At 35.2% G+C, this 24,988-nt stretch overlaps 1 protein-coding gene across 1 annotated transcript in view; it reads right to left on the reverse strand.

Moving 5' to 3' along the window:
- The window catches only part of PLXDC2 (plexin domain containing 2), a 427,121-nt gene that overhangs the window by 57,934 nt on the left and 344,199 nt on the right, over window positions 1-24,988 (reverse strand). Inside the window, exon 10 of the mRNA XM_037739047.1 lies at window positions 5,089-5,149. Within this exon, the coding sequence (XP_037594975.1) occupies window positions 5,089-5,149 (61 nt within the window). The remainder of the gene's footprint in view (window positions 1-5,088; window positions 5,150-24,988) is intronic.

Here is a 24,988-nt window from a genome sequence, read left to right on the forward strand (position 1 = left end):
TCCCGAGTAGCTGGGACTACAGGCACGCGCCACCACGCCCGGCTAATTTTTGTATTTTTAGTAGAGACGGGGTTTCACCATGTTGGCCAGGATGGTCTCGATCAATTGACCTCGTGATCCACCCGCCTTAGCCTCCCAAAGTGCTGGGATTACAGGCGTGAGCCACCGCGCCCGGCAGAAGTTGGTGTTTCTATCCATCTTCTGTGCCTCAATGGACTCCCTCTCACTGGTAGGCCTTGAATAGAAAATAATTATACAGCACATGAGTGGTTCTCATCCCACATTTTAAAATTATTGTTAAATAAATAGCTTTCTTAAACTTCTCTCATCAGTGGAGCGCTAGGCACCTTTCCTCTTGTTAATGAAGATTCCTAAGACAGCCTCCTTTCATCAATAGGATATATAACAGGTTTGCTCTCCACTTCAAGTCCAAACATACCAGGGTCTCATTTAATTCCCCAAATTCTAGTTCCTGCACCTTCTGAGCCCCATTAATCTAATGATTTCCTTTCAGATACCACTTTAGTTGCCATCCCCACACCCTGGACCATGTCTGTAGTGGAAAATGTTTCAGATCTGAAATCGTAAGCTGAATTATCCTTTTTCAATCTATCCCTGCACCTGTGAACTCCAATTCTTCCTATACTTTGGTTACTTAGAAAGCCTAGCAAAATGATTTTTTTTTTAGTTTCTTTTTTTCCCCATCACTTCAACCTCTCATTTCAATAGCTCCAAGCATCTTGCTCTCTTTTTTGTTTTGTTTGTTTGTTTTTTCCTACAATATCTTTAAAGAACATACCCAATATGGTAAAAGATCTGCCTTTTCTCTGCCTGCTCCAGGGCCAGGCACAGCTGGAGAATAACCGCACAGACCCGCCACGGGGGTTCCACAAACTCATCTCCCGCATCCTCAGCCAGGCTGTCTGTACCACTTGGCAGCACTGCTGTGTCTTGCTAATCACCTCTCCCATTATGCTCAGTATGAATTTCAAACTCTCTCCATTTACTGAAAACTGCAATCCCGTCGTGATTCTCCCAGTTTTATACCTTTCATTTCCTTGATAAAGAGACATGATCAGCAAGATTTCTTTAAATTTTTTTGTGAATCAGCATACTTACTTGACTCTGGGCTGACCTATTCTTTCCTTCGTAATAATGGATGGGGACCTTTCCTTACAGCCATTCTTTCAACCTATGTCCTAGCCCAACTCAGCCCACCTTCACAGGTATTGTGAATTTGCTCATGTGATCATGGTCCTTTCTCTACAATAATTCCCTGCTGGCTTCTTACCAACAGCACTTAAAGCTACACAAGCGTGCCTAATCTTATTTTGCAAACTCAGTCCTTTCTCTTCTCTCAGTGCATCCTGACATTATAGTGCTTTCCCTCCATTCCTTCACAGTCATATTCCAGAGAGGTCAGTCTGCCTTGGTCTTCTCAGACTTCCAGCTTCCCCATTTATGACAACCTTGCTCTTTTCTAATTCAACTGAGATGAAATTTCTCATACCAATGTTTCTAAATATCTAAGCAGCTTCCACATCTTCCATGGTGTCCTACTGATACCTTCTCAGTCCATGGTGCAGATGTACACTCTTATTCTTGGTCTCTACGACACACATTCTCCTCAATGTTCTGATACCTACCTCACAACTCCATCTCAATTTCCTTCTATTTATGTCAATACCTTAAGTGTTGGGGTAGTTCCTATGGATCATTCTTGATTTGTTACTTTATTCTATGCATTATCTTTTGCAATGTCCTCCACACCGATGACTGCAATGAACATCTTTATGTTGATTATTCATAAATCTGTATTTCCAGTCCACATTTCCCTTTTGTATTTCAGGCCCAAAAAGTCATCTATTGACCAGGTGTATGCATGTGAATGTCACAGACATCTCAAACTCAAGAAGCCTGGACTGGAACTTGCCATATATTTTTCTCTCCTTGTGTTTCTATTGTCAATGAACAGGACCTAATATTCAGTAAACAGGATCTAATGTTCAGTAAACATCCAAACATTTAAGGTAAAATCCTGACTCAGATTGCTTTTGGCAGTAAAGGCAGACTAAGAAACTAAATAGCCCTCCTGTTGCAAAACAAATAGATTCTAAATAAAACTTGAATTTTAAAGCATTAGAATTTGCAGGAAGTAAAGAATATCCCCAATGGCGCCTTTCCGTTGTCTATTCCATTCCCCACTCAAAAAATAAAACAAAGCAAAAGCTATGTGCTATAAAGACAGCAGGAGCTGTATACATTTAGGGAAGTAAAAGAGCAGAGTTTGCCCTGAGGTAGCCAAAATCAATATTGCTCTGAAAAGAACAAGCCTTGTAGCAGCAGTAGACAGGGGAGATAAATCTGAACTTCTCCTCCTCACATAAAGGCAGAGACTTATGGTAACCCAAAAATCCCGAGTATCCCATCATCAAATCCTCTTTGGTGGAAAGCACCACCTATTTAGATGTTAGAATAGGAACAGACAAATACACACTAAGAAAGAAATAAAAATAGTTGTCTGACAAAGACAGCAAAAACAATGAACAAACTCTTTAGATCACCAAAACTTTAGATAACGGGATCATCCAATATGGAATATATAAAAATCATACATGGAATATTTAAAATCATAAAAGATAAAATTTAGAAATGCACTGTTCACAGGAAACTATAAAATACTTGGCAAATTTAATAAGCGTCAAATTTAAATTTTAGAAATGAAAAATAAATTGGTTGGAATTTCCACTTCAATGAATAGACTATATAGAACATTAAACAAGATGAAGGGAGAATTAATAAACTGGAAAATGTATCGGAAGAGATTGCCCAAAATACAGCACAGAGAAATAAGGAAACAGATTACATAAAACAGAGGTTTAAAAATATGAGAAGATGAAAATGTCAAGCTCTCAAATAACTAAGAAGGTGAAAATAAAGAGAATGGAGAAGTATAGCTGAACAGCACATTTATCAAGTTTGACACCCAACTAACAAGAAAACACATTTTTCTTGAACACACATAGACCATTTGTACAAATTTCCCATGTACTAGTTCATAAAAAAATTTCCAATCAACTTTAAAGATTATAGCATGTTCTCAGATGATAACTCAATTAGTTTAGAAGTCAATAGTAAAAAAGGTAAATGTTAAAAGTCTCCATAAATAGGAAATGTGATGTAATTCACAATTCCATGTATTTCCAATAAAAATGTTAATAAGATGCATTTATTGATGAATTACAGATCTTGACAAGGCGAGTCTAAAATTTATATGAAGGACAAAAGTCCTAAAACAGCCAGAACACTTGTGAGGAATAAAAAGTAAGGAGATTTGTCCTGTAGATAGTAAGATTTCCTATAAAACAATAGTAATTAACAAAATGGGACACTGATCTAGGTACTGAGGGAGCTTCAGAAGAGGAGGGGCCAGAAAATATACATAAAAGAGGCGGCTTTGCAAGATATTGCCCACAGAAAGGCTTATTTAATAAATGGTGCTTGAAATTTGGCTATCCATCAAGAACCCCCCCCCCAACAAAACTGAATCTCTATCTTATATAATACATAAAAATCAATTACAAACGGAATATATTTTGATGTGTAAGGCAAAGCTTTAAAACATTCAGAAAAACAATTTATAAACCTAACACCTAGATGATATTTGGTAGAAAAATTTTTTTAAACAAGATCCACAGACATATAAAACTCATCATAAAAATAAAAGATTGATACATTTGACACACTAAATTGATAATTAATGTTAATTATCAAATAAAATCATAGAGAAAATTAAAAGAGAAACAAAATTTGGGAGAAAATATATGGACTCCCGTTACATATATATGAATACGTATATGAATTATATTCTCAATCTTTATGCATATACAGATATTCATTTTCAACATTTTATATTGTGATGATTATATGAAAGAAATGACTGTCTCAAAACACAACTATGGCTTTGTCAATAGATATTCTTTTGAACTACATTATTAGATAATTGAAGCGAGATGGATGAGTACACACTGCCGTCACTTCCTGAATGAATGTCAAGAGGTTGATTAAAACTGCGCTGGCAATACTGCATTTAAAATGCAAGAATGTTCTTAAGAAAATGTATTTCTCAGGATCTTTATGAGACATGCCCCCCAAAAAATGAATTTTAAAGAGCCTTAGTAACCACGGATCTAATAGTTTTTAAAACAGCATTTGGTATGACTTGCTTTGCTAAATAAAAAAATTTTTTGTAACTCTTAATAGTTTTAATTCAAAATTCTTACCCTAAAACTTAATGAAGGGAGAAGAAATACATACTTTTCTTAATAAAATTTATAGAATATCTTTATATGATCCTGAAATTATAGTATAAATACAATTCGCCAAAAGCTTTTAAATGGGTTAAAATTGTTTCTGCAATGGTTGGTCAAATCACTTCACCGCATCCTTATCTCTATCATGTTTCCCTCAGAGTTGATATTATACCATTTCTCTATGCCAACTAACGTTATACAATTTCTCATTTATTATAGCACGCCAATTTGCTGCAGTTTTCCACCCCACACAATACCACTGCTCTTGCTGTTTGAACTACAAAGAGGAACAATAGCTTGGTACATCTGAGTTAAATAGCAAGCGTTTAAGAGAACTGGTCTTTACTCATACAGATTCCAACCCTGGCACTCCTCCCAGCCACTAAACTGACTCTCCAAGAATCCACACTCCACCCTTCCCCACAAGCTCCCCTCACTCCTTCCTTTTCTTTCCTTGGTAATGTGAGGGTACTGACAGTGCAGGCACTGTTCTTCATAGAACGAATATGAGAACATATTGAGATAACGCATATAAATAGTTAAGCCCAATGTCTGTATATAGTTGAGGCTGTAGCAAGTTGCTACAATGCTAATGAAAATGGTATCTAATTTAACAAAAATAACCAGCAGTTATTGAACCCCTAATAAGTACAGACATTGGGCTTACAGAAGGATTCTTCTCTTTCATTAAGTTTTAGGGCATGCATATTGAATAAAAATTATTATCAGTTACAAACACCGGTCCCAGGATTCTGTCACAATAAAGCATGTGTACCTCTTCAGGGCATCCACTGTCCACCCAGTCCTGCCGATGACGATCAAATCCACTGGAACATCTTCAAAGAAGACCACATTGCAGTTCAGAAAAGAAAGGATGGGGTGCAGGGTGGTGGACAGAAATTAAAAGAAAAAGATTAGTAAGTAGTTCATTCTCACATTTTCAGTTTAGCATAACATTAACTCTTCTATAGAACTGGCAACTGGAGAAGCAGTGAAATATTTAGAGGGTTATTAAGTAATCACTCCCTCCTTGAGGTGTCACTGTTAGGATCACACATGGCAACAAAATCACCATTAAGGCAAAGCGCACAGTACAGAATACCCAGATACCTGCACACAGATAAGACCAACTGCTATTCTATGAAGTGGATTTTCTTTTAATCTGTATTTTTTTTCTCATCATTAAAACAAATAAATACAGGCTTCTTTTTTTTTTAATATAGTATTTCATGATTTCAGGTTCATTCCTCCATTCAAGACCCACCATCACACAAACTCTTCCTCTATTGTGCAGTAAAATGTTAACTTAGCAGTTGTGGGGTTTTCAAACCCTGCATGTTCCAAAGAAAAGACTGGCCCTTGACCTTCTCTTGAGGGGTAACCTCTCATCTCCTGGACTATCCTGCCTATTAAGAGTGTCTACCCTTGGGTCTTGTGCTATGCGGATAGTTTATGCTGACAATTTGATTTATTGTGAATGTCTGACTTTATTTACATGGCCTAGGACCCTGGGCCATTCTGAAACAGTTTGACTCTTGGGAGAGCTGAATACTGGAAAAGATTAGTCACAGGGGCGTTCTATCCCAATGGATGAACCCTTAATAAAAACCCTGGAGACCAAGCTTGGGTGAGCTTCCTTGGTTTAGCAATACTTGTTGTCTGTTATCGTACATTGTCATTGGAGGAATTAAGTACTATCTGTATAACTTCACTGGGAGAAGACAACTGGCAACTTGTACTGGTCTTTCCTGGATTCCACCCTATGTGCATTTCACCTTTGCTGATTTTAACTCATCTCTTTTTCCTGTGACAACCTGGAGTATACAGTTTTTCTGAGTTCTGTGAGTCCTTCTAGTGAATCACGGAGTCCAAGTATCTTCTTGGGGACACTCAATTGCACTAGAAATACATCATGTCTAAAAGCATCATGTTACTAAGACTTTGTTCACTCATACTGTCTTCCTTAACTGAAATAATTTTCTGTCTTCCCTACCTACTCTTACAGAGCCCAATAATTCTCCAAGACCCAGAAATTACTATCCAAAGTCTGATAAAGCATTGCTACCATAGTTATTCCTTTTAGAAGATTTCAGTTATCTATGGTTAACTGTGGTCTGAAAATAAGTGAGTACAGTACAATAAGATATTTTGAGAGAGGAAAAGTTATATTCATATGACTTTTATTACACTATATTGTTATAATTGTTGTACTTCATTACCAGTTTTTAATTTCCATGGTGTCTAATTTGTAAGTTAAACTTTATCATTGGTATGTATATACAGGAGAAAACATAGTATATATAGAGTTTGGTATTATCCATTAAAAGTCTTGGAGAAGGGGGGCTACTGTATTGCTGTGATCACAACTTACTTTAATATTATTTCCTCCTTTATGAAAAATCTCATGTATTTATGTCTTAATTACCAAACTTAATTGAGAATATTTGAAACCTAGGGTCTTATATTGATCATATTATCCAGTATATCTGACACAGAGTATCTTTCTCATGTGAAAAATTCCAACTATTTTGTCAGTTCACTGACATTTAAGACATACATTGACCCTCAATATTAATATATAAACAAGTCTGATACACTTTGGCTGTGTCCCCACCCAAATCTCATCTGGAATTGTAGCTCCCATAATTTCCTTGTATTGTGGGAGGGACTTGGTGGGAGATAATTTAATCATGGGGGCAGTTTCCACTGTACTATTCTCAAGAGAGGGAATAAGTCTCACGAGATCTGATGATTTTATACAGGGTTTCCCCTTTTGCTTGGCTCTCATTCTCTCTTGTCTGTGCCATGTAAGACGTGCCTTTTGCCTTCCACCATGATTGTGAGGCCACCCCAACCATGGGGAACTATAAGTCCATTAAATGTCTTTTTCTTTATAAAGTTCCCAGTATGGGATATGTCATTATCAGCAGTGTGAAATGGACTAATACAATATATCTAAATATAATATATAAAAATCCATTTAATTCAGTTACTCTAAATAGATACCTATATAGTTTTCAAAATAAATGAAAACTGTTCAACTTTTGCCTTATATTTTCTTACAGTGTTACAAATTTCTCACAGTGTTACTTTATAACCTTTTAAAAAAATTTTTAACTTGTTTTGCCAAGAGTCCACATGATAGCTCTTTCTAAGAATCCTTGCCAGAGATTATGTACCACGGGATGAACAAGCATAATTTAATTCAAGTGGAATGTGAAAACAACCCTCCTGTCAACAAAATGGACCGTATCTCTCATTCTCTCAGGACGTGATCCATTGAAGTTAAGCTATTTTATGCCTACCATCTGTACTGAACAAGCTTAAGTGTGGAGTAAACATCAGTGTGGGATTTGACATCCCAAATTTGAGAATCCCCAGTTGGCCAAGGCCATCTCAGGTTACCCAATGAGATTCTGATGAGTTGTGTCTAATTCCAGATGAGTTAGATGAATGCTCCTTCCTATATTTTCCTTTCGAGTTTGTTTAAACATTGAAGAATGTACGGACATTCTGTTTTGGAAGATGGGGAGGTATCAATTTTCTACCAAAAAAAAAAAAATTTCTTGGGAGCCACCTGATTTCTGTTCCATTGAATCATAACCGTAATTCAATGGAACAGAACTTTCTTTAAACATGATTTGTATTCACTTATTCTGTTTCAAATATACCCAAAGTCAATGGGATGTACTAACTTTTACCTTATATTTTAATGAGACAGTGCCAAATCTTAAATTTGCATATCAACTGAAATTTTATCTTGGAATTAGTCCTTTACATTGTTAAATTAATCCCAGGGAAAAGCACAGAAATGCAGTTTGCTTGATTTATTAAATAATCACCAAATTATGTTGTGTGAAATTAGGTTCTACTGAAAATATGAATCAATTAAGTCATCATTGATTTATTGACAATCAATTTCTTAATAATTGAAATTTACTAAGGACTAGCGCAGAAAAAACAGAAACGCAAAACAAGTAAGACTTGGTTTGAAAAGGTCATGCTTTTTTGTAGCATATAATGTCTTAAAAATGAATAAAACTGGATCCTGTCATTTTAGCATTTGTTAGAGCCCAGTAATCTAAATAGCATCCAAAATCAATTATAAGCACAAGAATGTGTGTGACAGAGTTGTAAAAACCACTAAAAAAAGTCACCTTTATATTATTTCTGCATTCTAAATAAACCAAAAATCGCTTTTGAGAACACTTTCCTGTCTCCGCTGAGCTGCTCTGTGTATGCGCCTGTGTGTGTGTGTGTGTGTGTGTGTGTGTGTGAGCTTCGTGTGTATGTGTCTGTGTTTATAGCACAATCACATTAACCATGTCACTCTCCAGCACATTGTTTTCCAACATTTTTAACTGTTATTCACAAAAAGGATCTCCCACATTGCACTCAGTCACCTGGGATTCCTGTCCAAAAGAAAATTCTTGGGTCTAACTGAATAAGACTCTCTGACAACTGGGACCCAGCCATTTTTATTGCAAACAAACACCTTCAGGGCATTCGCACCACACTGACTTCCTGTACAATATGTTCAGGCCTCTTGCTCACTCCTGTAGTCTATGCTCTGCAACCCATTCGTACCCTCCTTTTGCTCTGAGAACAGCAAATCTTTTTCCCTTCCATGAAGGTTCTATGCTCTTTCACGATTCTGCCTTTGAAGACGCTATTACATACAGCTGGCCTACCCAACTGGCAAACCCAAACCAACTCAACCCCAATCTCCTCCAAGAAAAAGCTCCTTCACCTTCCACCCAGCAGAGTCAGCAACCCTTGCTCAGAGATGCCCCAATACCAAGTGCAAACGTCCACTATTATACTACAATTAGTTGCTTTTGAGTTTATCTTACAAAGCTTTCAGGTTAGTTAGTATTTTGGCTTGGGTATAAAATAGGCGTGTGATCTTGTTATTTTTCTTTTTCCTTTTTATTTTTGAATGATTTATTGTATGTCAATAAATTATTACTATATATATTTACGGGGTAGTATCAGATAATATGTGATATGATACATGTATGCAATGAGAAATGATTAAATCAAGCTAATTAATATAATCATTATCTCAGATACTGATCTTTTTGTGATGACGACGTTTGAAATTTACCCCCTAAGCAATTTTGAAACATATACTAGACTACATATATAATACACTATAGTCATAGTATACAATATGTGATATATATGTACAGTGAAAATATACAAATACTCAAAAGATACAATATGCTATACTGTTTTGTGCAATAGATCTTAAGAAATTTATTCCTCCTTTCTAACTGAAATGTTGTGCTCTCAAGTTATTTTTCCTTTCTAATCTGTTTCCTCATCTGCAAAATGAGGTGGAGGAGGTTATATAAGGATTAAAAGTTCAGTATTTGTCTAGTAAAGATTAAGTAAAGGTTAGCTGGTTTAATATCTAATTATACCTTTATACCTAATAATACCTTTGGTATATGGTATGCATGTACCAAATTTGACTATCATAGAAAAATGAATAAATGAAGTTTTCACTTCATAGACAGGATTTAGAAAATGTATAGGAATTAATTCTATGTATCAAATTAATGTAAGATGTGTTTTATAATATAAAGTTCCTTATCATATTCTGGAATTAGTATCATAGAATATTATGAGAGAAAAATATAAGTTGCTCTCACATATGGGCCAAATCTTTATTCAAAATGGACAGAAATTACATGGTTTTGTACATATTTCTCACATAATTGATTTCAACAAAATATGAAATCCTAACTAAAGTTTTTCATGTTTTTATGTCCAAGTTATTCTCTTCTCATAATTATCTAATTCCAAAACAAATTAATAGAGAGCTATATAGTACTTCAAATTAATTATACTAATTTCCACTCAATTTCAAAGGTGTGTTGATTTCAAAGCCCCCAGGGAATGTATTAAGAGAATCCCATTAAATAAGGCAGCCTAGAAAACAAACAACATTCTCCCAGTTTGTGGCATGTATCAATTCAGCAGATAAAATTTATGTCAGTTTTGGGGAAAGAATTTAAGAAATAGGAATTATTTTGCAAGTGTAATATATTCATATGTAGGAAATAGAGTAAATGTTAAAATATTCTTCCGATTTTGTCATCTCATTTTAAAAAATACTCATATTGGGCCAGGCACGGGAGTCATGCCTATAATCCCAGCATTTTGGGAGGCCAAGGGAGGAGGATCTCTTGAGCTCAGGAGTTCAAGACCGGTGAGAGTAGCCTGTCAAAACCCTGTCTCTACAAAAAATAGAAAAATTAGCCGGGCATAGTGGTGCATGCCTGTAGTGCCAGGTACTGGGAGGCTGAAGTGGAAGGATTGCCTGAGTGGAGGAGGTTGAAGCTGCAGTGAGCCATTATTATGCCACTGCACTCCAGCCTGGCCAACAGAGCAAGACTCTGTCTTGAAAAAAAAAATCATGTCTTATTTGTCTCTCCTCCAAATAATAGGCAAAAAAGGCATTTCCATTACTTTTTAGCTGTTATCCTATCTTGAAGTGCTAGAATTTCCAACAAAGAAAATGATTTTTTAATTGCCTTTGCATGCTGGAGTTCTTCCTCCTGTGAATGTTACCTCCTGGTATCTAGTCTGATTTCAGTTTTGGAGTCTGTAGGATAGGAAATAGGTGACACTGGTTAAAGCTACAATATTTAGTCTTATCTGGAAATAGGTGACTCTTCTCATAAATCATTCTGATTAAAAGCCATGGATGATGTCGGCAAAATGTCCTTATTTGTGCATTTTCAGGGCTTTACAGAAATTACAAACATATAAAAAGGTAGACTGAAATACAAGTTGAAATTGTGATGCATAAAAACACAGCCAATTATACTTTGGGACAATCCACTAAACCCAGATTAGAAAACAGCAATTCTAGCTAGATTATTAAATACTTTGGTATTTATTTTTTGCTTACATTTTAAAAATTTCTTAGCATGCTACTTAGAATGGGAAAGAAAATGAAGTATTGATTCTTTTGAAAATAGTTAAAACTTGCTGTATTTGACTCTAAAGACTTGACTGATTTGTTTCCAATACTATTCTCACAGTAAAATCCAATTTCTAACTTTGCTACCTGTGTAACTTTCAAGTGATGCCAGTACATATAGAAATATGCTGGCTAAGGGAGTTTTAAATGGTGCAAGTTTGGCTGAGGACTGACTTACACAATCCTTCTTTACAGAGCATTGCAGCTTCATTAATTTCACAAGTTTAAGTCCCTCGCTTGGTTATTGTGCTTGTTACATTTTTAAAAACCAGCAGTCGCGGATATAGTGAAATCTGAATTCCTCAGTGACTTTCAGTGCAGTTTCACCTGCATCAAGTGGAATGGGAACGCAATGGCAACATAAAGTATGAGATTTCTGAAATCTTCAATTAAAACTGCTTCAAAATAGAGGCTTTGAACCCCTTTAGAATAAATAATACTAAGAAGTATATTTAACATTGTGTTTGGGTATTTACATGCCTATCTGTGTATACATACTGAAGCTAAATATTCATTGCAATGTTTTTTTTCTCTTGTTTCATTTTTCTAAAGATCCACAGAAAGCACAGATATGTTTTCTATTTCATTATATTTCATTAAAAAATGCTGGTGGTAACCCACTGGGTGAAAATGCTGAACTGCAACCCTCAATTTGAAAAATACTGTACGATAAATAATTTGAAATCTAAATAATATGTATACTTTAAATAGCATTGGCTGGTTTTAAAAATAACCATTTAGAAAGAAATGTACAAAAAAATTAAAAACAAACCACAAGAGGAGTATCTCAATGCTAAGAGAGTGTTAGTTTTACGTTCAACCTTGTCTTTATTTAATGTACATTTACTTAAACCAATAAATTAATCAATTAATTGAAATCACAACATGTAATAGCTTGCTTTTCCAAGTTGATATTAGAGTCCAGGCGTTTTCCTATGAGGTACATAGTTATGTTTTGGTACATACAATGTATAGTGGTCAGATCAGATTAACTGGCATGTCCATCATCTCAAACATTTGTCATTTCTTTCTGTTAGGAACATTCAGTATTCTCCTTCTAAATATTTGAAAATACATATTATTGTTAATTATATTATGCTATAGCATTATTGTTAGCTACATTGTTATTATATGTTATTATATGGGTTATACTGTAATGTAGTTCTATATGGTTAAAATCATTGTAGGATGATATATTCATATGTAGGAAATAATGACATGTTGACAAATTATAATTGCATCACCCTAAAGTGTAATCCTACAGGATTACATCATCCTACAGGGGCATATAACATTAGAACTTACTCCTTCTATCTAGCTATAATTTATGTTCTTCATATCCAAATCTCTCCCTTTCTCCCTCTTTCACCTACTCTTTCCAGTCTTGAGTATTCATTTTTCTGCTTTCTATTTCCATAAAATCACCCTTTTTATTTTAAAGAGTCTACATATGACTGAGAATGTGTGGTATTAAACTTTCTGTTCTGGACTTGAAATAAGTGAAATACTTAATATAATGTTCTTCAGTTCCATCCATGTTACTTTGAATGATAGGATTTCCTTCTTTATAAGGCTGAGTAGTATCCTACTGTGTAAATGTATCACATTTCTTTATCCATTGGTCTGTTGTTTGACAGCTAGGTTAATTCCATATATTGGTTATTGTGAATAGTGCTGCAGTAAACATGTGGGTGGAGATGTCTCTTTAATATACTGGTTTCCTTTCCTTTGCATCAGTGTCTGGTAGCGGGATTGCTAGATTATCTGGTTTTGAAGGAAGACAAAGACTGCAATTAGATAAATGGTTTTGTTTCTTCTAATTGTGTATAAATGAATGAAATATTGCATTTTTTTAATTTAGAAAAAGATAATTATATTTATTGTTACATTATTTCTAAGAGTATAATTAATTATTTTTGTAGATTTTTGGCATCTATGATTAAAAGTGACTATTCCCTTAAACAACACTGCCATATTTCCGCTTAACTAAAAGTATAACTTCAGAGTCTTGTGGCTAGGCAGAAAACTAGCACATCCTGAAGAATTTGGGGGCATATTGCACCATATTAGAAAAAAATGTCCAACTTTGCCACACCTGACTTTCTTTTTAAGTGCAGGCACTAAGAACAATGGAGCCTCTAGCCTTGAATTAACAATTAACAAGCTGATTAGTAATTTCCAAAATGCTTCTGGGGTACTTCCAGAAAAAGCCACATATAACATGGCTATACTGGGAAGAAATGAGGGAAAAAGTGCAAGTTAACTAACAGTGTTTGAACATGAAATGGTTGACATGAACCATATTCAACAACTGTCTGTTACGTAATTCTCACCTCAACTTGACCACTATTTCTGAAAAATTTTCCCATTTAACAACTGCAAAACTTGAGGCTGTATTATTTAGTGGAAGGCACATGAACTTGAGAATTGCATGCATAAAACTGGGGCCGGCATCTCTCTCTCTGCCATCTATTGGAGTTTACTGCAAGCTACCTACAGCAAGCTGTTATTTGATAGTCATTTTCAGTAACATAGAGATGATGAAATCTATCTTTGCTGGGTTTGGGTGTATATTAACTGAGATAATGTAGACAAGGCACTCTTTTGGTGTTTTACATAGAAGGTGCTCAACAAATGTCAGTGACTTTATTGTATACCCTTCATGGCACCTAGCACAGGTCAAGAAGGGCTTACAAAAAGTGCTTATTGAAAAAAGGATATTATAATCTGACACATACCGAAAACCTATAGAAAATCCTCCCAGTCCTGACCCAGGACTTTAGCCCCGTTAGCCAAAGAAATCATTTCTAAGACAGGGAGGGGAAATCCTCTCTTTTTGATAGATGAATTCTATCAAAATCTAAAAGTTCCTTGCCAGCATCAAACTTTGCTATTTTGGAAGGACAGAAATGAGAGTTAAGTTTTCCAGGAAAGAAAGAAAAAAATGATCTCTTCTGATGGCTGTGAGCTCGGAAGCAAACACCCAGTAACAAATAAAACTACTGGAAGTTTCGGGATTCCGTTTTGGACAGCTTTTCTTAAAAATTCTTGATGTCATACCAAATGTTATACCTGAATTGCACCTTTAAATGAGTAAAAGGAAACAAAAAAGAAATGTAACTTTTACTTTGTTGGTGCTTTGGAAAAAGGAATGTAAAATCTTAGGGGTTTCGATGTGTTGTGCCGCTATAAAACGCTATCCTGTTGTCAATACATTTTTTTCAAATGGCTTCTGGTGTTTTAGGGTTGCCTATCTTCCTCAGGAACATCGACCATGAGTGAATCGACTCACCTCTGTTCTGCCAAGAAGGCAAAGTTGGATTGTGGAGCAGAACTAGAAATTATTTTAGATAAGACAACTGTCTCATCAAAGAAATATCTTTTTCCTAATTTTTTTACTACAAATAAGCTACAAATTTAACCAGGAGTGTTGAGAATCACAGAGAGATGGATAAAGACAGTATTTCTAGTTTCTCCGAGAACCAGCGTAAACTTTACTCTGGTTTTGAACCATAAACATTTAAAAAATTCTATAAATGAACAGAGAAGACCATTATCGTTGCCCAGATCTCTTAAAGAAAGGCAACCAACACACTTCCCAGAAAAATAAATGGCTTTCAATTGCACTCCCTCCACCACCTCCTTGCTTAAGAGGCAAATCATTTCTAATCACAGCTGATTTGGGTCCTTGGAAATAATCTGCAGAAATAACGGCTGGGTGGATTAACCAGGAAAACATGCATGAATCACGGATCTTCAAGCTCTGTCTAGAGTTCAAGGTTCAGTTTTGCAGAGTCTCTCCAGGGCTGTGGTAGCCCTCTCAGTGGAGGACAGGGACCAACTTGGCTGTGAAGCCCAGACCACAGACTGCACCCAAGATGATCTCATCTTATCTGTTTTATATTTGGAGTTTTATTTTTCAAAAATGTTTCTCCAGCTTAAGGAAAAAAACAATTTGAGAACCACTTTATGAAATCATTTGTTCCCTTCACCCTATTAATTTATCTAGGCTTGCTATGATTATCTTTTATAATGTAATGAAATCTTTCAGATAAGCACTATGAGCTCCCTTAAAATAATGTAATATTGATAGGGGACTACAAGAAGAGAAGCACCTTTTTTTCTCCGGATGTCCCTAGAAGATGCAATGCAAGGGAGTATAATGCCAGATAACAGTAATTGAACAAAGCTTACAAAAATCAGCAGAACATTGTCTCATGAAAGACATCTCTTTAATGAAATTGATTCTAAATCTTTCAAAAGATACATTTGTGAGATAACTTTTCTAAGTACCAATAAGCACCAGATTAAATTAGAATATCTTTTAATATATATGTGGTAGTCCATATTAGTTTCCATTGTTCAATTTCATTAATGGTATATTCAGCTTTGTCATCTGAACTCTTAAGATTGATTATTCCAAGTAGAAGTGAATTAATTTCAGTAGAAACACTTTTCCAAGGCTTACAGAGTTTGCTACAAGGTTACCAAGTTGATATCCTTAATATTTTAAAAACTTTATGCTTGAGAATTTTAAGTATACACACACACACACACACACACACACACACACACACACACACACACACAGCTGAGTTCAATTTGCCTCTTGAAGTCTAAGTTAATAACGATGCTTAAAAAACAATGCTTAAAAATGCTGTTTAGTAGTGCCTTTAGTATACAGAAAGCTTTGTTTTTCTTTCAAAATTCTTCTTATACCTTCTTTATCATACGTGTGTGAGCTTGCCTTGGTCAGTTTCTAAAATTGTACCAGGCTCAGGTCCTTAAGTAGATTGCCAACAAAGAATTAGTAAACACATTCCACTTTAAAGCATGATTCTGGTCATAAAACAGTATTCTTCCATATTTCCTTGCTTTTTCTACATCGGATTTGTCAGGTATATAAAATATCAAATTACTAAATGCTAATTCCATTAGAGTGTTATGCAGCTCATGTGTACTAATGTTCTATGTCTTATTAAAGACAGCACTAAAAAAAAAAAAAAAGGATTTTAACAATTTAAAGGCTGGAAAACTGCCTTTATATCCAGGCTGGACTTGCAAGGACTAGTGCAAAATGAAAACACAAGGCCCATGCTCAGAAACGAAGACTTTCAAGGCAGCAACAGCAGAGCATTAAAGCAAATGCGGTGTGCTTCTGTGTGCAGGGCCCTGTGTGACTGAGCAGGCTGCACAGTCATGAAGCCGCCCTTCGGATCACTTACCAGCCAGAACCAACAGACAAAGTAAAATATTCTTTACCCATCTCTCACTTTTTCTTCATCTTGCACCTCAAGTTTTAGCCAAATTAACTTTTGAATTCTTTGAAGGTGTCTAAATTTGGGTTCCCAGAAAGGTGTATTTACTCTCAGGTGATTTTTTGAGGAAGTGCTCCAGGGAGGCCGGTAAGAGCCTGGAGGAAGCAGGACAGGCAAAGGGGGAAGCTGAGCAAATGTGTCATCTTTCATTTCTCTCTCTTTCTCTCTTTTTTTTTTTTTTTTTTTTATTTTGCTGTGTTTCCGTCTTGCTATGTTTCCCAGGCTGGTCTCAAACTCCTAGGCTCAAGCAATCCTCCCATTGCAGCCTTCTGAGTAGCCCAGCCAAGTGTGCTCTCTTGGTCCATAAAGGGAAGGCTTCAGCTTGAGTCCCCAAGGGAACTCAAGTGTAATTCCATATCAGAGTTATCCCAAGCTAAGGTAAGGGTGCTGGGCTTTCACATCCAGGGCACTGACTAGTATTAGTTAATAGCTGCCTAGTGCCTCTGGGCAAAGCTGCTGGACTCCTGAAGACTAGCAGCAGGTTCTGGCCATTGAAAGGCAGGGAGTGTGATGCTCCCCTCCCTGTATCCATGCGTTCTCATTGTTCAACACCCGCCTATGAGTGAGAACGTGTGTTGTTTGATTTTCTTTTCTTGTGTCAGTTTGCTGAGAATGATGGTTTCCAGGTTCATCCATGTCCCTACAAAGGACATGAACTCATCGTTTTTGATGGCTGCATAGTATTCCATGGTGTATATGTATCACATTTTTCCTGTCCAGTCTATCGTTGATGGGCATTTGAGTTGGTTCCAGGTCTTTGCTATTGTAAACAGTGCTGCAATGAACATTCGTGTGCACGTGTCCTTATAGTAGAACAATTTATAATCCTTTGGATATATACCCAGTAATGGGATTGCTGGGTCAAATGGAATTTCTATTTGTAGGTCCTTGAGGAATTGCCACACTGTCTTCCACAATGGTTGAACAAACTTACACTCCCACCAACAGTGTAAAAGTGTTCCTATTTCTCCACATCCTGTCCACCCAGCTACTTAGGAGGCTGAGGCAGATTTTTTAATGATCGCCATTCTAACTGGCGTGAGATGGTATCTCAATGTGGTTTTGATTTGCATTTGTCTAACGACCAGTGATGATGAGTATTTTTGCTTATGTTTGTTGGTCTCATGTATGTCTTCTTTTGTAAAGTGTCTGTTCATGTCCTTTGCCCACTTTTGAATGGGCTTGTTTGTTTTTTTCTTGTAAATCTGTTTTAGTTCTTTGTAGATTCTGGATATCAGCCCTTTGTCAGATTTGTAGATTGCAAAAGTTTTTTCCCATTCTATTGGTTGCTGATTCACTCTAATGACTGTTTCTTTTGCTGTGCAGAAGCTGTGGAGTTTGATTAGGTCCCATTTGTCTANAAAAAAAAAAAAAAGGATTTTAACAATTTGGGTGTGAAGCAATTTTCTCCTTCATAAAATACAGTTAATGTCATCTTATGTTAACAGAAGCATTCTTAGACTTGTAGTTTTTTCCTAAATTTTGCTTTTAATGCAACTGACTTAGAATTTCGGAGCACACCCCTTTCACCCAGACAGAAAAATATTTAAACCAAGAGCTATGTAAGCATATGTAGAATGCATATGTAGTGTAGAATCTTCATGTTGTCTCTCCTTCGTTTATAACACCCATCAGCTCAACAACTTCAAAATCATTTCTATCATTCATTTGCGAACACTATTGCATCAATCTGACTTACTCCTTCACTTGCTGTCTGCTGTTTCCTTTAAGTAATACTCATTAAAAGTGTTTATATACCATACTACCACTGTTTACTCCATTAAACCCTGTAAAACCAGATAGCCAATGATTTTTTTCAAACTAGATCATTATGATTACATATTTACCTTTTTTCCATTAATCAATACATTTGTTACATATCCTCCATTTATCTGGCAAACTTGTCCTGTAACAGGCCAGATGCGGTGAATATTCTGGGCTTACAGGTCATACAGTTTGTGTCACAAGAATTCCATTGTAGAGAATAATTGCACTAATGTAGAAATGCTAGTTCTCCTTAGGTTCTGAACGTACCAAATGAAATAAAATCTTAGACAAGAGCAGGGACTGAAGGACAACCAGAAATACCAGCAGAGTGCTAGGGAGGGAGGCCATATAATTTATAGGGCAAACCACGATATGTTTGCAAGAGAAAGGAGGCATTCACTGGCTAAATGAGACATTAGGACAAGAAACCTAAGGCATGTGGTGTACAGGGAATTAATCTGATTCTCATCCTTCACAGAAAACATTGGTGTTTTTACAGATTCCGTGTTCAATTTCAGACAGCCTTTTTAACCAAGTTTTCTTGTATGCTTATTTCCTAACATGAACGCATTCTTGTCTACTTTGTTATTTTAGATAATGTAGGTTTATGCTTTCAACTAAAATCTTAAATGTCTGAAAAATTTTCAGCCCATTTTTTTCTAAAATATAACATCAAAGATTATTCTCTTTTCGTAGGTGATGTGTCTGGCTCTATGTGGGTGCTACAGAAATACAAATATATGTTCCACTTTCTGATCTATGAGTAGAAAATGTTGCAGAAAAAGTGATATAAAAATCATGCAAAATAACAAATTCTTCAAACACCATTTTCGCTACATGCCATTTTAATTAATTATTCAGAAATCTTTTTTATAACTCTGTGTGTGCTATTTTTATTACTTTGTCCAGTCTGTGGTTTTAATTTTTTTATGAGGACCCTACCTTGTCAATTATGCACTTTGCAATAACCTCAATTATTTTCAAAGGCAATTTTATATGTATCTTTTATAACAAGCCATTGGAATAATTTTGAATGGAGGTTAATATAACTAAGCTAATAAAACCTTTAGAGTAGGCCAGGAAGGGCTTCTTCCTCTTTCCTGATGGACACCACTGCTTAGGGTTGCTTAGCCAGTCTATGCACATACTTGGTAAGGCTACATATAGCAAACATTTCAACCTTAGCATTTACTTTTTCATTTCTCCTAACATTCATCCAGCCTACAAAAAAATTACTTTAAGTCCTGCCTCCACCAATTCCTAGTTTCATAACCTTGGGTAAGCTTTATTACCTTCCTGATTCTCATTGACTTAATTTGTAAAACAGGAACCTAACTCTCAACTCTTCATGCAATTGTAAGGTTTGAGATCCAATAATTAATAGAATTTAGTGGCAGTAAAGCCTTTCATGGGCTTTGTGGCACATAGTAAATACAAAATAAAAGGTAGCTATTATAGATATTTTAAGCATCTCTAGGTATAAGGCAGGCCTACCCTTAAAATAACTCTCCTGTCCTTTCTTACAAAGCTCCTGTGATTTAAAATCAGCAAAAGCAGCAGGCAATCTGAGCAGTGATAAAAGAAACTTATGTGTTAGTGGAGTGCAGGGAAGGGATAGAATAAATCTGATGAGGGCATGGGTCAATACAGAGGTCGTCTCTGGTGCTCAGAAGACATTATTTTAGAAATATAAAATCTGTATATTTTTCAGAAAACCTATCATTAGAAAGTGTCGCAGCCAAGGTCGTGATTCATGGAGAGAATAAGAACAGCACTTCCTTGACTGTGAAGTGTCATCGAAGAAAAAATTCAAGAACTGAGGATAAAAGTAAAAGTGGCTTTCTAGAAAGGAGAAAAAAATTAGTCTCATTAATCCAGAATCTGCCAATCGCTTTCTATAATATCCCAGAAAGGAAAAGTTGAATATTGACCTTTGTTCAACCAATAAATCTTATTTTTATGTTGAATTATCATCTTCTTTATTTTGCCTAGTAATATATATTAACTTGATCACATTGGCTTAGGATAACACAGAATGATCCATCCGAATTTCTTGTACTTTTCCATGAATGACAGAATTCCTAGCACATAATTTTCTTCAAAGGTCTTTGCAGGTCTTCTTCATGGGTAAGACTGCATTTCCGACTCAGAACTGGACAGAAAATAAACTCTTTGGCATTTAGAAAACATTGTCAAAAATCTTAAATAGGACGTTCCTATTAAGAAATATAAAATAGTCATATTTGCATTTTCTGGGGGTAGCTTTTAACAAAAGTGAAAAGTCAGAAACAATCCCAATGACATTTTAATAAGTTTCTTACAACAAATATTAACATGTATTTTAAGTGTTTTTCTGTATTTTAACATTAGATTCCCCATAAAACAATAACTAAAGCATAAACTACTTTTTAAAAATGCTTTCATTTACCATCATACCAACCTTTACAAAAGAAAACTGTTAATCTAAGGTTCATTTTATATTCAATATTCAATTTTTAACAGATGCCTACTGTGAGCTTTGCCTTTTGTTTTTAAATTTTTATTTTCTTGTTCTCTAAGGATCATAATTTTTTCCATGCCAATTTAGCACCCACTGTTTTAAAAGTGAACAAATGCAATTTGATTTTTGGACAATTAACTTCTGATTATTTCCAGGGGAACTCATTTTATTAGTGCAAGCAAGCAAAAACAACGAAATATATAATTTTCACTAAATGCTCCATTTTTAGATACTCCGTATATGTTTGTTGGATTGAATTTGTTGAAGTCTAGCCTTTCTACATTATAACCATATAAAGTGCAGCCACTACAGTTGGTTAACACATAAACAAAACTTTAAAATCACTTGGATCATTTTGAAAAAGCAATTATAACCATATGTGATGCTAAATAATTCTACAGACTTTATCTCCAGTTTGCCAAACGGTACTCAGATGGGAAGCACACATTGCATTTGCTGACTGGAAAATCAAAGATGACTTAAGAGGATGCCTTCATATTTCAGGTGGGACTTAGTTATTAGGAGACTTGGCTTAAGCACCTATTTCTTTAGAGTTTGGAAAAAAGAAAACTGGTTTCTACTCTTTATTCACGTCCCTCATTAAAGACTGGCAGATGGCTCAGTGGCCAAAAGAAGACAGAGACCAAAATGCAAAATAGATGAATAGGTAGAAGATGCTAGAAATGTAACTATAAATATACAGAGTTCAATACTATTAGTATTTTGAAAAAAGGCAAGAATTACATGCATGTTACATCCATCATCTAGTAAGTCAAGTACTATCTTTCCAGAGGAATGTTAGCTAGTCTATAGATTCAGCATTGATATTTTTCTGCTTCTAAAAAGTTGTTTTGAATTTTTCTGAATACCCAAAGTGTCCAAATAAACTTTAATATCTATTTCCCTCCTTTCTTTTAAAAAGTGTGTTCCTTTGTTTATCGATGGATTTTATTATAGAAAATATGTGCATGTGGGTAAAAATTCAAAGCTTTCAAAGATTTGATTATGGTGAAACGGTAATATGTATTTCTCTTTATGCCAGTTTCTAATCCATGACAGTTTCTCCAAAGGGAAGCCCTGTTACTAGTACCTTAGACAGTTTTCAAAAGGATTTTTTACATCAAAATATATTTCAAAATACTTTCCCATTATGGATAAAATAACATAATACCTCCCTATATTGTTATAGTTGATCCACACAAAAATAATTAGTACACTTTTGTTAAACTTAGGTTTGGGAGGCTCAAAGGAGGCAAAAATAAGCTTTTACTTTGCATTCTAAAAAGACAATCTTGTTTATGCTATATTTCAGAACAAGGTATTTAATAGAAATGCTAATATTCTTTATTAAAATTTAAAAAACTGATAAGGGGTCTTGTACTAAAATACATTCAAAATTCAATTTATCTCTTACAGCATTCCAAGTTAAAAACAACCATCTTAGATGTATGGCATTTTTAGAAGCTCCTTAAATTTCTTTAAAACACTGATTGCCACTTGGATAGCAATAATTTAATATAAACTCAGAACTAAAGAAAGTTCCACTGTTTTTAACTAGTTCACAACATTCTAAAATCTTCTGATTTATTTATTATAAATACTACACTTATTCAAAAGCCTCTTGTTTTCTTTTATCAGGCTCAATTTCATTAGCCCATAATATATTTCAATAACAAATATATCTGCAGAATTTTTTCTATAATATTTCTCAATTCCAAATTAAGAATGAATGAGTGCCTCCACACAACTTAGGCAAAATCTCTGCAGTCTTCCAGGCCCCTTAGCTCAGACATACAAGATCAGCCTTTCTACAGATCTCATCCTAGACTACCTCAGCATTCTCCAAAACAGCTTATTAACAATCTAAATCCCTGGGATCCACTTTGGACCTACTGAATATGAATCTTCTGTGAGCTGTAGAGTAATCTGCATCTTGACAAAATTCTGTGACAATTCTGAGCTGTATTAATATTATGCTGTGAAATAAGCCAGGCACAGAAAGATGGGTACTGCCTGTTCTCAGGCACGTGCAAGCTAAAAATGTTGATCTCATAGAAGTAGCGAATAGAATAATGGTTACTAGAGGTAAGAAAGGATGGAGGAAGGGGGAGATACCAAAAGGGTGGTTAATGAATACAAAGTACACTCAGATAGAAGGAATAAGTTCTAGTGTTCTGTTTGTGGGCAATTAACTTCTAACTATTTTAATATATATTTAGTAACATGTTAAATATATATTTAGTATATATTTAATAATATTCACATTTATTTACACTCATATGCAATGGAGGGGCAACCAGTTGAATATTCTTTTATTATCATTGGACAAACAGCATCTATTCTGTGTGTGTGTGTGTGTGTGTGTGTGTGTGTGTGTGTGTGTATACACTATTATTATTACTATATTTTTTGAGACAAGTCTCATTCTTGTCCCCCAGGCTGGAATGCAATGGCATGATCTGGGCTCACTGCAACCTCTGCCTCTCGGGTTCAAGTGATTCTCCTGCCTCAGCTTCCTGAGTAGCTGGGATTACAGGCACCTGCTACCACACCTGGCTAATTTTTGTATTTTTGTAGAGATGGGGTTTTACCATGTTGGCCAGGCTGGTCTCAAACCCCTGACCTCAGGTGATCCACTACGCTCAGCCTCCCAAAGTGCTGGGATTACAGGTGTGAGCCACTGTGCCCTGGCTAAATATATATTTAATATATATTTAATTGAGTATTGAATATAAAAAGAACCTTAGATTAACAGTTTTCTATTGAAAAGGCTAATATCATGGTAAATGAGAATATTTTACAAATGTAGTTTACAGTTTAGTTATTTGTTTTGTGGAGAATGTGATGTTAAAATATAGAAAGACATTTAAAACACATGTTCATACTCAAGCCAGCTCTTTTAATATTTATGTAAGAAAATTATTTAAATGTCAATAGGATTGTTTCTGATTTTTCACTTTTGTTAAAAGCTATCCCCCAGAAAAGTGAAAATATGACTACTTTTATTTCTTAATAGGAACACCCTACTTAAGATTTTGATGATTTTTCTAAATGCTAAAATATTTATTTTCTGTCCAGTTCTGAGTCAGAGATGCAGTCTTACCCATGAAGAAGACCTGCAAAGAGTTCTGAAGGAAATTTTGTGCTAGGAATTAATATAAAATTTATTGTATATTTTCAAATAGCTAGATGAACAGATTTTACAGGTTCCTAACACCAAGACATAATAAATGTTTGAGGTGATTGATATGCTAATTATACTGATTTGATCATTACACATTGTATACATGTATTAAAATATACTGTACCCTATAAATGTGTATAATTATGATGCGTCAATTAAAGATAATACATGCAAAAAGATCTACAAAAAAGAGACTTTGAGAACTACTGAAATTGGGTTCGTTCAGCTTTAAGGAATATCACAATCGGATATATCTAGATGACACATGGATTTTCCATTCCAGGATATGGAGTAAGCAGGCTTTACTGCTTTGTTTAAGGTGAGCTTGCTATTGCTGGCTGTGCCACTAGGTATCCAACCAGACATTTCACTGTAACTCACCCAAAGTCATAAAACATGGCTTCCTTTACAGTAATATTATTGGGATTTTTTTGAATCTTTTTAATAACTCAGGAATGCTACCTCAATTCTTGAACGCTCCTGAACCTAGGGTACCAGGCAGCTGAGTACCGCCTGACACAGAAAGCCCAAATACACTTACTAAAGAATACACCATTGGATGCAACAATCTCATTACTGGGTATATACTCAAAGGAATATAAATTCTTCTATAATAAAGATACATGCATACATACATTCATTGCAGCACTATTCACAATAGCAAAGACATGAAATCAACTTAAATGTCCATTAATGGTAGACTGAAAAAAGAAAATGTGATACATATACATGATGGAATACTATATGGCCATTAAAAAAGAACAATATCATGTTCTTTGCAGGACCATGGATGAAGCTGGAGTCCATTATACTTAGCAGGCTAACCCAGTAACTGAAAACCAAATACTGTATGTTCTCATTTGTAAGTGGGAGCTGAATATGAGAACAGATGAACACAAAGAGAGGAAAAAC

The sequence above is a fragment of the Cebus imitator genome, unplaced genomic scaffold (assembly GCF_001604975.1).
Source record: "Cebus imitator isolate Cc_AM_T3 unplaced genomic scaffold, Cebus_imitator-1.0 Scaffold61, whole genome shotgun sequence".
NCBI lineage: Eukaryota > Metazoa > Chordata > Mammalia > Primates > Cebidae > Cebus > Cebus imitator.